This window comes from Rattus norvegicus, chromosome 4 (genome assembly GCF_036323735.1).
Source record: "Rattus norvegicus strain BN/NHsdMcwi chromosome 4, GRCr8, whole genome shotgun sequence".
In the NCBI taxonomy this organism is placed as follows: Eukaryota; Metazoa; Chordata; class Mammalia; order Rodentia; family Muridae; genus Rattus; species Rattus norvegicus.
The window spans coordinates 172,181,200-172,193,469 of NC_086022.1; the positions used below are offsets into that span (position 1 = coordinate 172,181,200).

At 43.6% G+C, this 12,270-nt stretch overlaps 1 protein-coding gene across 8 annotated transcripts in view; it reads right to left on the bottom strand.

The window, feature by feature from the left end:
* Eps8 (EGFR pathway substrate 8, signaling adaptor) overlaps positions 1-12,270 on the bottom strand; it is a 172,174-nt gene that overhangs the window by 61,703 nt on the left and 98,201 nt on the right. For 6 of the 8 annotated variants that reach the window (NM_001376935.1, XM_063286164.1, XM_063286158.1 and 3 more), the window contains 2 exons: positions 5,298-5,377; positions 3,613-3,689 (listed from right to left, as the gene is read on the bottom strand). In NM_001376935.1, the coding sequence (NP_001363864.1) occupies positions 3,613-3,689; positions 5,298-5,356 (136 nt within the window). In that variant the 5' untranslated portion in view covers positions 5,357-5,377. The remainder of the gene's footprint in view (positions 1-3,612; positions 3,690-5,297; positions 5,378-12,270) is intronic. The other 2 variants (XM_063286162.1, XM_063286163.1) reach the window with 1 other exon arrangement.

Here is a 12,270-nt window from a genome sequence, read left to right on the forward strand (position 1 = left end):
TTCTTCGATGTCTTTCTTCGGTGCTTCAAGGTTTTCGATGTAGAAGACTTTCACTTGCCTGCGTTAGTGACCTTGGCTATTTATTTTTATTTCTGAGGACATTGTGAGCGGGACTGCTTCCCCCAATTTATTCCTCAGCATATCCATTACGGATGAATAGAACAGTTACTGCTTTTGTATTCTACTGCTCTAAGAGTTTACCCTTAGCGGCATCAGGGCCATCTTCCTCTTGCATATGTTCCTTCATTCATCCTTTCTCTTGCCTCACCTTGAATGATGCTGGTGGATTTTATTAACGGCTTATTCAGGACCTATCAAGATAATTATGTATTTCCCCCAATTCTATGTAGGTGCTGTTTTATGATTATTGGTTTACATATGCTGAAACGTCTTTGCATTTCAGAAATGAAACCAACATAGCTTATGATATTTATACTGTTGATGAATGCTATTTCACAAATGTTTTATTGAGTAATTTTGGGTCTATGTTCATCAAGGAATTTTTTTTATAGTTCCACTTTGGTTATGTCCTCCAATTTTATTATCAGAATAACACTGACTCCATAAAAAGAGCTTGACAGTGTTCTCTTTCCTTCCACTTAGGGGGCCACATGGGAAGTCTTTGAAGAGCTAATAGAATTCAGGAGTGAGTCCATGCATTCCTGAGCTCTTCTCTTCTTGAAAATGGCTTCCAACTTAATGTGTGTTCTCTCTCTTTGTCTCCACATAAACGTGTGTGTATGACTCGGGGACGGTGTTTAAGTGGTCTAGTTGTTCATATCCCCCTTGGTTCAACTTGGTCTATATGTTAGGAAATAGTTCCTGCTAGTCTATCTCACCAAAATTCACACTGGCAAAAAAAAAAAAAAAAAAATCTGACATTTATCTTTGAACTGAGTCAAGAAATTCACAGAAATAGAGATGATGATGACGACCGTGGTGGTGGTGGTGATGGTGGTGGTGGTGGTGGTGATCCAGCATATCAATGGATTTAATAAGTATCAGTCTAGAAATGACAGGTTGTAGGGATCATTTAATTCTTACAAAAAAACATTTCATCCTTCAAGCCAGTTTCCACACTACAAGACTCTTAAAATCAGGGATCAGACATTACTGGTCCTATTTTGGACACATATTTATCACAAAATAAGTAGGTGCTGAATGCACCCTCTATATACAAGCCACAAGTGACTCAGATGTGGTAAGAAGGTCCCAATGTGGTTTTTACCCAGAGACACTGGTACTCTCAAAAACCAGAGGAACCTCTCTTTCCAATGAGTAGGCTCACAGCAGCCCAATGTGTTGAGAAGAAGGATGGGCTAGTGCTCAGCCTTAAACAAGACATTTACACCACATCCTCTAAGGCTCAGGGAACATCATGGGAAAGGAAAGAATCTAGGATGTGGATGGCAGAGAAAAGCTCTGTGAAATGCCATCTCCTGTGAAAGACAGAGCCATTGCAATCACCGACTCACAGCAAACGCTAATGCCTGCACTGAGTCTGCATAAGAACAAGACTGTCGACAGTCCAGTATGGGTGGAGGAGGGGCTCTGTGGAACTCAGCCCTCACTAATGAACTGTTAGCTCCCAACAAATATGGAGAGAGATGGAGTCATTGCCTTCTACTACAGATCCAACTGGTGACCGCAGCAGACTCCAGTGGATAGTTCCAATTCAATGGTCACATGAATGGCTCTGGTTAAACAAAACAAAACAAAACAACACAACCAAAGAGACAGGCCTTGGAAAAGGTCATCTAGGGAGTATGGGGGATGTTGCTAGGTCTGGGAGGGAGATAAACGGGGTGGAACAACCAGAATATATTATATACATGTACTCAACTGTCAAAAAACCAACTTAATAATAAAAACGTCTCAATATAATACACAGAAAATTAAAAACACCATTACTGACATTATAACCATTGAAAAACACATTTTTATATGGAATTAAATCCATTTTATAAATGTATGATTTGAGTTGTAAAGTCAACTCACTAATATAGGTCAAAGTAAATCACAAAACTTTAGGACTGGTAAGTCTTACCACCAAACTCATAAATCTAGTAATATATAATAATTTCCAAATCTAGAAAATGCTGCTCTTGCTCTCTTGCGCCTCTTTTGCTCTTGCCTTCCTGCCCCCACTCTCTCCCCATTACCCCCTTCCACTTGCTCATGGCTGGTCTTTACTCTTTCTCTCTTTTCTTCTTCTTCTTCTTCTTCTTCTTCTTCTTCTTCTTCTTCTTCTTCTTCTTCTTCTTCTTCTTCTTCTTCTTCTTCTCTCCCCCTCTCTCTCCCTCTCTCTCTCCCTTCTCTGTCTCTCTCTTTCTCTCTCCCTCTCTCTTTCTCTGTCTCTCCCTCCTTCCCTCTCTCTTTCTCTTTCTCTTTTTCTCTCTCTCCCTCTCTCTCTCCCTCTCTCTGCCTTTCCTAATCTTCCTCTCTGCCCCTACTACCTCCTTAACTCCCCTTCCCATGCCATGAATAAACTATTCCACACTAAAAAAAAATGCTATTTTTCCTATAATGCATAGCAGTAATGTTAATAAGCATAATAGGAAATATTTACAGTGTTGCCTGCTCCTATACGACTTTGGAAACAGTTTACTCTAATTTATTTAGTTCTCATAAAAGTGTTTCCAAATAGCAACCTGGTACTGATGAGCAAAATGAGGTACAAGCAGCTTCAGTCACTCTGTGGTAGGATTATACTTGACCACAGGAGTTCTAGCCACTGTCTTTGCTGTTAATTATGTTTCTGTCTTGATTATTTATTGTTCCACAATAACGAAAGACCGTACCAGCCCTCTATAAACAATAACCTTCCCAAGCCTGTGTGCATGCCTCCAGAGTCTTCATTTTCATTTTTAGTAGCTTGTAGCCTACTTGAGCTATAAAAAAATAATAGTAAGCAGGGCTGACGATGCCGTTCCATTGGCCGAGTGCTTGTCTCTCATGCACAAAGCTCTGGCTTCAGCCTGGAGCACAGAATAAACAGGAACATGGTAGCTATGACCACAAAGGTTAGGACTCAAGAGGTGGAGGCAGGAGGATTAGTAGTTCAAGGTTATTCTTTGCTACATAGTGATGACAAAGCCACCTGGAATACATGAGATTCTATCTCAAGGACAAAAACTATGCATACATAAGACAAAGTACAGAGGCTATTGGAAGTCTCAGAAGGAATTAGAGAGAACGCCTGATAAGTTTGTAATACAGAAAGAAATTCTATCAAGATTGAAGTCATCACATTGAAATAGCATCAATAGCTGTATGGAAAAGGTGCATCCTGTGAGCCCACAGTCACCAGCCGGGCTGGCTATAAAGAGCAGCACACACACCGCAGACGGCACAGGGGGAATCCCACTTGAGGCCTCAGCACCCAGCACTCAACTTCTTAAAGCATTCAGCCCATTTCAGCCACAGCTCCAGGACATATGAAGGAGTGAGAGCTCACAGCTCTGGTTTTGTAAAGATCCTAAAGCTGCCATTGCCTAGCTAGCTCTGTCATTTCAAACATGATAGCCGCTTATACACCTGAATGGTGACCTTGACAAAGCAAATCTCCGTGGAGTTAGACACAGACAGCACCCATCACGTAGCCGTACATACCATAAAGGGCCTTTGCACTTGTCCTGGAGCAGTGTTCTCTGTCCATCTGGGAGTAGGGTGGGGAAGATCCGTAACCACTACAATAACAATAAACGAACAAAAAAAAAAGGTTCATGGTCATGAGTTAAAGTCCACAGTAGGCAACAAAATTCAGACCCAAGAGCTGGAAATGTCGATTTACCATAAGCACCAACTGTTTTCTTAAAAACATATTGAGTTTATACTAACGGAAGTATCCAACAGGAGCAAGCTTCTGCTCAGGTGAGTCATGAACTAACAGAAATATCAATCAGCCACCGAGGACCACGGTGCCAAGCTCAGGCAATCTCCAATGCCAAGTCAGGACTGCGGCAGAGAGCTTACCAATGCTCGCCACCACCCAATGAGAATACAAACCCTTGCTCACATTCTGTGTGACGCTGTTGAATCTCCTCGGTGATGGCAGCCATAGTAGAAAAAATACTATTCTCACCAGTACTGTACAGTTAACCTAAATAAAACATCATTGGCAAATCTGATCCGCCTTTATCGTATAACTAGCCTCTTGCTGATGTTATGTGATATAAATTCTGGTTTATTTCAGCTTAATCGGTAAATATTCATTAAGCTTCAAAATGTAGAAGAACAGAGGGGAGAGAAGGAGGGGGTAGGAACTGTCAAGAAGACCAGCAATCAAAAGAATCCAAACAGACCAATATCTGAGTAAAACTAATAAATACGCCATCTAATATCAAGGGATGATTGATTCTTTTTAAAATCAAGATATACAAGAGTGTTCTACCACAATGACAATCAAGGAGAATCCAAAAGAGTAAGAAGACAGTGGTCAGGCTTAGAACAAGGAGACGCGGAAATAACTCCAGAATGGGTAGGGAATGATGGAGCAGTCGCTGGATGTGTCATGGCCAGGGCAGAGGAATAGCCAGAGAAGTGATGACGACAGAAACCTCTCACACATCCTATTTAGTAATGAAATGCATTTCCCTACATACACTAAGTATTATTGGTCCTAACAAATGTTGAGTGGAGTACAGGCCACAATGGCGGATAGGAGAAAGCCATATTCTCACCACAGAAGATAACAGCCACTCAACTCAGGCCTATGGTTTCAACTGATACCAGGAGGCTTGAGCACCTTGTTTGCATTCTGTGCTATTGCATACAATGGCAAATGCCTATAGTGTATACTAAATGGCGATGACCATCCCTCAAGCTCTATACAAGAATAACTACAGAGTGTTCCAGAGGCATCAAAGCTCTGAAGTACGATTCATATTTGATGACCAAAGATAGAAAGACATAAAAAGCCAAGTCGGTAATACCTTCCAGCTCCATGACAGTTCCCTTAGGGCTAGTGCTTTCTGGACTTTTGAAGATAATAAGTGTTGATAATAACATGGGTTAGTAATAAAAAGGAGACTACTTTGGAATGAATTAGGAATGGGTCGAATAAAGAAATGTAAGTAGTATTTTCATTAAAAATGTGTTCAGAACTAACTAGGCTTGGACACGTGGTGGAAACATTATCCCTTGGGAGGGAAGGGTTGTTAAGATTAAGGCTAGACCAGACTACACAGAAAGTCCCAGGCTAGTCTGTGTTTTGGTAATAAGAACACCTCACTTAAACAAGCAAACGCTATTACATTAAACTTTGTCCCAAATTACACATGCACTTCCCGACTTACTTCATTTGAGAAGGGTAGATTCCATAACCACTGGAATGGTTGGACATATGACCATTCATGCCGGCTCTCACGCCTCTGCTCTAAAAATAGAAAGGCACACAGGTCAGAGGTAATAAAGGAGTCAGGACATCTGGGTTTGACTGCCAGAGTTATCCTAGGAAGGCAAACATAAAGACCCCGCCTTCAAGTCTTAGGCTCACAGGAATACATGGGCACATCAACAAAGACCCGGATGGCTTTTAAAACTAGTGTACAAACTGTAAGCTAACTTAGCGAGTTGAAGAAAAGCCTACGACCGATTCCTAAACCATCTACATGAAGTACGTAATTCTATATTCTGCTTTATTACCCATTGACTCTGTAAGGTGTTAGCCTGTTACCTCATAAAAGTAACGTAGACTCGATTTAATGAAAAACAAATGTATAGAATGCAGAAAAGCACCCAGAGGAAAACCAGACTCTTTAAAGACAACCACGAAGAGCTCGTGCCTAGACTGTGTGAGGCCATGGGTTCAATCCCTAGCACGGAAATAATGTGACCAATCCAAAGTCTTATCACTCGCCGCCCTGGCTCTGTGGTTTACCAAGCATCTAGCTCTCTCTCCTTATTTCTCTCCCTTGCTTCATTTGTTTCTTTAACACATTTGGTTCATATTTTAAGACAGTATTTACTTACACATTCCTTTTATTTTTCAAGAGAAAGTAACTGTCAAAATCAATACCTAGCATTAAACTTCAGAGACGATTTTAAATGCATTTTTAAAGTGGAACAGATTTCTCTCAATTGAGTGGGAAAGAAGGCTTAACAAAGGTAGGGAAAAAAACAAAAAACACTGTTGTACACGCCCGAGGACCACAGTTCTATCCCGGAAACCGGTGGTGGAAGGAGAGAGCGGACTCCCGAAAGATGACCTCTGATCTCCAAGTAAAGCTGTTACACGCGTGCTTGTTACACACACACCTGCCACGTGTACACGGTTGTGAGAAGGATAAGAATGTCAGCAGAGTTGCCCACTCCCTCTTCTCTAGAAAGATGATGCGTTGCTGTTCTAACCTGTATCTACTCGGTCCTGGATCCACAGTCTGCCCTGGCTTCTCTGTCATCAACCCACCCTGAACTCCCTTTTGTTTTTCTGGCTTTGTTTTCTCTGTCCTTTCAACTAATTGCTATTTCCAGTCAACCTTGAGGGAGGACACACACACCCTAGCTTTTCTGTAAGACCAGCGTCCAGCTGGGAGATGCGGACAGTTAGAGAACACTGAGTGGTGGCAGGTACTAGGACAGTTACGAGAACTTCTGTGGTGAACAAATGAGATGTGGCCTCAGTTACAAATCCGGGGATAAAAACAGACCCTTACTGAATAAATACAGAACTATAAAGCACAGCTGCACCTGTGAAGGTACGCTTAGGGTGAGCATGGGAACCTATAAGAGGGGAATGATTCAGATCAAAAGGACATTAAAGAAACCGTATCCAAGACTCAGTCATTTCTAGCTAATTCTTCCTCATTCTTTCATCTCAGTTCAATCAGTCAGCATGTCCTTGTGGAGCTCTTATTGACCCTCTTGAATAAATAAAAGCACATTATCAGATACTCCCACAGTACAAACAAACCTCCCACGTCCCATCAACAGCTGGATCTATTCGTTAGTTAGTTACTTCCTGACTTCACTGACTCTTGGTTCTCAAGGGGCCTGGACTTTTGTGTGAGACCACTGTTTTTCAACCACTCAGAGGACACTTGGCATTCAGTAGGTGTTCATCAAACAGTTGTCCAAGGCAAGAAAGAAGTCAGAGAAGCCTTCTGGTCTTAAAGGGACATCATTAATTTCTACAGACTGACCTAAGTAATTAAGTCCCCGTTCAATGGCCTCCACTCAAAGATCAGTAGAATTTTGTAGAAGGAAAAGCCACACACACACACTTTTAGGAAGGACTGGCACTTGACTTTGCTCCTAAACAGAGGTTAGAATTTATAGGCTCCCCCAAACACCAAAGTGAATCCTAGTTACCAGACTGTTTTTCAACTAGCCTAGAGGAACTGAGAAAGTTAGAGAAGGCACACCAAACAGTTACACAGATTCACAAGCCGAGTCCCTTTGAGGAAGTGAGCTCCACAGGGGACTGCGTGATTACATTTTCCTACATGCAGCAAACCACAGTGGCCCTCCCTTCTGGGAGGGGTGTCCTTAACCAAGGATGCTGGGGGACAGCCTTGAGCACCAGGGGCCGACACAGGGCACCACAGTGAACCTAGATAAACAGGAAGGAGCGGTTACTGTCCACCAGCTGCTGCTCTCCCCTCACAGTGACACCACTGGAATTTACTGCCCTGCCCCACACACCTGCCCAGCTGCTCCTGCAGTGTTGCAGGGGCTGCTTCTGTCTGAAGCCTATAAAAGCATCACACTCGGGTCACTTCTGACTCCACTCTTGTGGCAACCTTGGGTGTCTTAAAAGTTGATTTTAAAAACCTTAAACGTTTTTCACTTGCTCTTCAGCTCATCAGTTAATTTGGTTCCAAGCCCCAGACAACGGAGTAGTTCACCCAAGAACTAAAGAGCTGGGGGATTCCCCTACAGAAGGCACCATGTGCTGCAGAGGGAGCTAAAGTCAGACAGTTCTAGCCCAGCAAGCATGGAGACCCGAGTGAAGCCATGTGAGACAGCAGGACAAAAGGTGCATGTCTACAATCCCAGCACTGAGAAGGACAAAGAACCAGAACCCTGTGGCATGCTTAGTGCCGGGTAAAAGGTTAAATGGCTCTCAGAAAGGCAAGGTACACAATATTTGAGGAATGGCATTTGAGGCTGACCTGTGCCTTCCATCTACACAAAAGCAAACACCCTCTGGTTCACATAAACATACTTGCACACGTGGACACACACAAACATCCGTGCCTATACTAGGTGAGTCGGCTTCTAAAACTGTACCCTTGTGTCTGTTTCCGTTTCTATTGTCTTCAGTTTTTGACCCATACAACCTTGGCACAGGAGTAATCCAACCAAGGAAGTGTTTACTGATTTTCAAGGTGGGAATATCCCCTCCCAAGCTCTCGGTGATTCCCAGTTTACGAACTCCCCAGTATCTCCCAGTTTGCTCTCAGAAGACTCCAGAGTACCAGCCAGCACATTGGTTGGTGCCTTCCAGAATGGTAATAGCAAATCAGAGCGAGAGGGAGTGGGCTGCTGGTGAGGTATTAGCCACACAAGACTTCCCACTGTGTGGCTCCAGCAAGTGGCAAGTCAATTAAGCCTGTCATAAACAGAGGGGAGTCTTCTTTTCCCAGCTCATGGGGCTGCTGTAAACATCAAGTGAGGTAGACAAAAGTTTCTTCAAAAGTTTTCTTTAGAAAAGAGAGAAAGAGAGAGGGGGGAAGAGAAGAAGTGCTCTTTCACAGCAGGCTGGTTCATTCAGAATATAAATTAAACCTCCGGGGCCTTGTGCTGATTTTGATCTGGTTTGCATTTCAAAACCACAGCAGCTGGTTTTTAATGAAAAGTGGTAACTCCCCCCTCCCCCCACCCCCTCTCCTGGGTTTGGTTCTTCCTAGGAGCCTAATAAATGTGTGGTTTGTGTTCTGTTTTAAAAGGGTGATCTGTCCGATTCAGAGGACATCGTGGTTGGAGAAGGGGATAGGAAAATGTCAACTTGCTAAACTGAATTTCGAATATAGAAAGTCGCCCCACTGGACCGCTGTAGGCTCGCTTGTCACTGTGGTCATGTGGCATTCCACATGGGGGTTTCAGATGTCTAAACATAGCGGGCAAGGAACCCTGGTCCCAAAGGAGACAGCATGTGGCTGTTATTCCTCCCGGCTTTTAGGGGATACGCTGAATCTAACGTCCGGCTAGCACCCAGAAGGAAGCTCAGAGTGTACTGGTACCACAGGTGTTTCCATTTTCACCATCAATATCACGCTACGGACCTGCAAATGCACTTAAGGATACCCATTGCCTTCTCCTGGAGAGTATGGGAATCCCCTCGCAACAGCTGCCCAGTGGCTGATTTAAGTAGATGCATGAAACGCATTTCTCAAGTCATAGCTGTTAGAACTTGACTTGTGATTGCCAAGGGGAGAGTGACGGGGAACGAATACAGGAAGCATCACTAAGGAAGCACCTTTCCATCAAAGAGATGTCGCTCGAAGAAAGGAGAAACGGGGTTACAGTCAGAGGAAACCGGCAGGCTAAATTCATAGTAGAAAGTTGTCAGAATCATAGATAGAAACAATGGCGATTTCAGAGTTCCCCTCCTTTGCTCTCCATTGCAGCGGGTGTCAGTTTCCAGTCATGACTGAAAAATCTCCCCTACCCAGTCTTGCTACATCACAATGCCAGCAGCTCCTATCCTATCCGGGCGAGCATCCATTCAGATGCCTTCTCTTTAAATGCATGGCCTTCTTTTTTATTTGAAAGTGCTTCTTTGGATTTGACAGGGGATCTTGGAACATCTTGATTGCAATAAGATTAAAGTGTGTCTCGGTGGAAGATCTGAGAAGGGGGTCTGTCACTAGTGTTTACAGTTTTAACTAAAAGACATGAGACAATGTCTACAGAGACTTTGGGTTTTGTTTGCTTGCTTGTTTGTTCCATTGGTTGGTTGGTCTGGTTTTCAGTTTGTTTCGGTTCTCACTTTATCTTCGAGCCTGGAACTCACTATGTGGACCGCAGAGACCCACCATCTCTACAAGGACTGAGATTAAAGGCATGTGCTGCCTTTAAAACTTAAAAAGCTGAATCCTGGACAGGCCATACAGGGAAACAGAGCTCAAGGGTCTGTCTGGGCTCTAGACAGTTCAAGAACAGCCTGGACATCATAGCAATACTCTGTCTTAAAACAAGTGAAAACCAGTATTTTAAAGAGTTTGGCATGTGCATTAGTGTCAGAGGGCTTGCCTAACCCACACAAGGCTCTAGGTTTGGTCCTCAGCATTAAACAAAAACAATAACAACAACAACAACAACAACAACAACAACAAAACAACTTTAATTAAAGTCTACTTAAACTGTAGACAGACTGTGATTATAAAATAAACCTTAAATATTTAAAATAATTTTTGCTTCACAGGAGAGTTATAAAACACACTAATCCACAGAGTTCCGTTATCATTGCCTTGTTGTTAATGTCGCATTAGCACACTGCTTGGGAAATGCTGGCCATCCAGGGTCAACCGCTCATTGTGTTACTGAGCCTGTGTCTCCGTCCATTCCAGGATAAGCTCTGCAGTGTTGTGTCATGCTTAGTCCTTACATGTCCTGGCTCCTGTAGATAGATCTCTCTCCCCTCCCCTTAGCTTTTGGACTCTAGTAGACACTTTGGGTTTACCAGAAACAGCTTGCTACAAACAGCCTTAAGACAGCACAGGCTCTTTCTCTCGATTCTCTGGAAACAGAAGGATCTGTAGGCCAAGCTTCCTCCGACGGGTCTGAAGCCTTTCCCTGTCAAAGGACACGCTGTGCCCAAATTTCCTCCTTCTTTTAGGGATAGCAGTGATCACACTGGGGTTCGTGCTGACAGTCTGACTTCGTCTTGACTACATTTGCAAAGCACTTATCCCGAATGGCAACATAGACACGCCAACCTGTTCCCATGACCCTGGACTGACTCCTTTATGAGGATGCTGTATTCAGACATTCTGTAGAGCTTCACAGCAAACATATGGGCATGCTTATCTCATCACACCAACAGTACTGACTGGTGGTCTGTCATGGTCACATCACTCACAGACTTGGGTCTTACCCGGGTTCCCACTGGTAAGTGGCTTCCTTCCTTCCCACTGTGTGGCTCTACGAGGGAGCAATAGGAAGTTACTCTCTTCTTTGCAGGAAGACTCCACAACTCAAGGGCGGCGGGGAGGGGGGGTCTTCACCAATTACTTAGGATTCTCTCCCATGGGAGATTGTTCTATTCCCACCTGTTTCTTCCTTTATTCTGTGTCTTTATTAATTAAGAGGAAATAAATGACTAAGAAAAGGGCTCCAATTCATTGACTGGAAACCCAATTATTCCTCTCCCGTGAAAGACCTATTTCAAAAGATTCAGAAAGGAACGGAGCTATACTTTAGTTCTGCATGAGGAACGGAATACCAATTTTCAAAAAGAGCAGCGAGGAGAACCAGGGCATGGGCAAGACCCAACCCTGAACAAAGGACCTCAGCGAGCACCACACAGGACGAGCAGAATTTTAAGGAGGAAGCTTCATCCAAGAAGTTCAACTCTCCCAGGAGTGAGAGATTCTACTGTTCAGATTGCTAAGGAGGCACTGGCCATCTTCAACCAGGAGAAGACGAAGCAGAGACTTTGTGACAACTTACTTTCCAGCACTTAGGACTGAGAAATACAGGGGAACGTCACCCCACTCCCCACAACTCATCGCCCAACACTTTTTTTCCCAATGTCTGTCTCCTGTTCTCAACCTTGAAGGCTAATATTCATTGACCAGCCATGAGGTCTACTGCAGACTCCTCCAGCCACTTGCTCCACTGAGCAGTGCCGATCAAATGTCACCAGGGATCGCATGTGGCACATTTGTATTGTTAGGTGACACTTCCTCCCCTGGCTGTGACATCGACGACATTTGTACGGTTCAACATTTTCCCTCAACAAAGGCAAACAGATGAAGAGCTATCGGGGCCTGATGGACACAGGGAGCGTGAGAAGGCAGTGATTCATGCTCTAAGGAGGTCTTAACGAGATTGAGGAGTCTCAATTCACATCCCACTCTGATGTGTAAATGGATTCTCACAGAATTGAGATGATTGATCCTAGCACTAGTCCTCGACCCGCTTAATGCTGCCACCCTTCAACACAGGTCCTCATGTTGAGATGACCCCTAACCATAAAACTATTTAATAGCTATTTCATGACTATAATTTCGCTACTGTTATGAATCGTCCTATAAATATCTGATATATAGTATGATTCGACCCCTAAATGGGTCACAACGTGCAAGTTCAGACCCACACTTA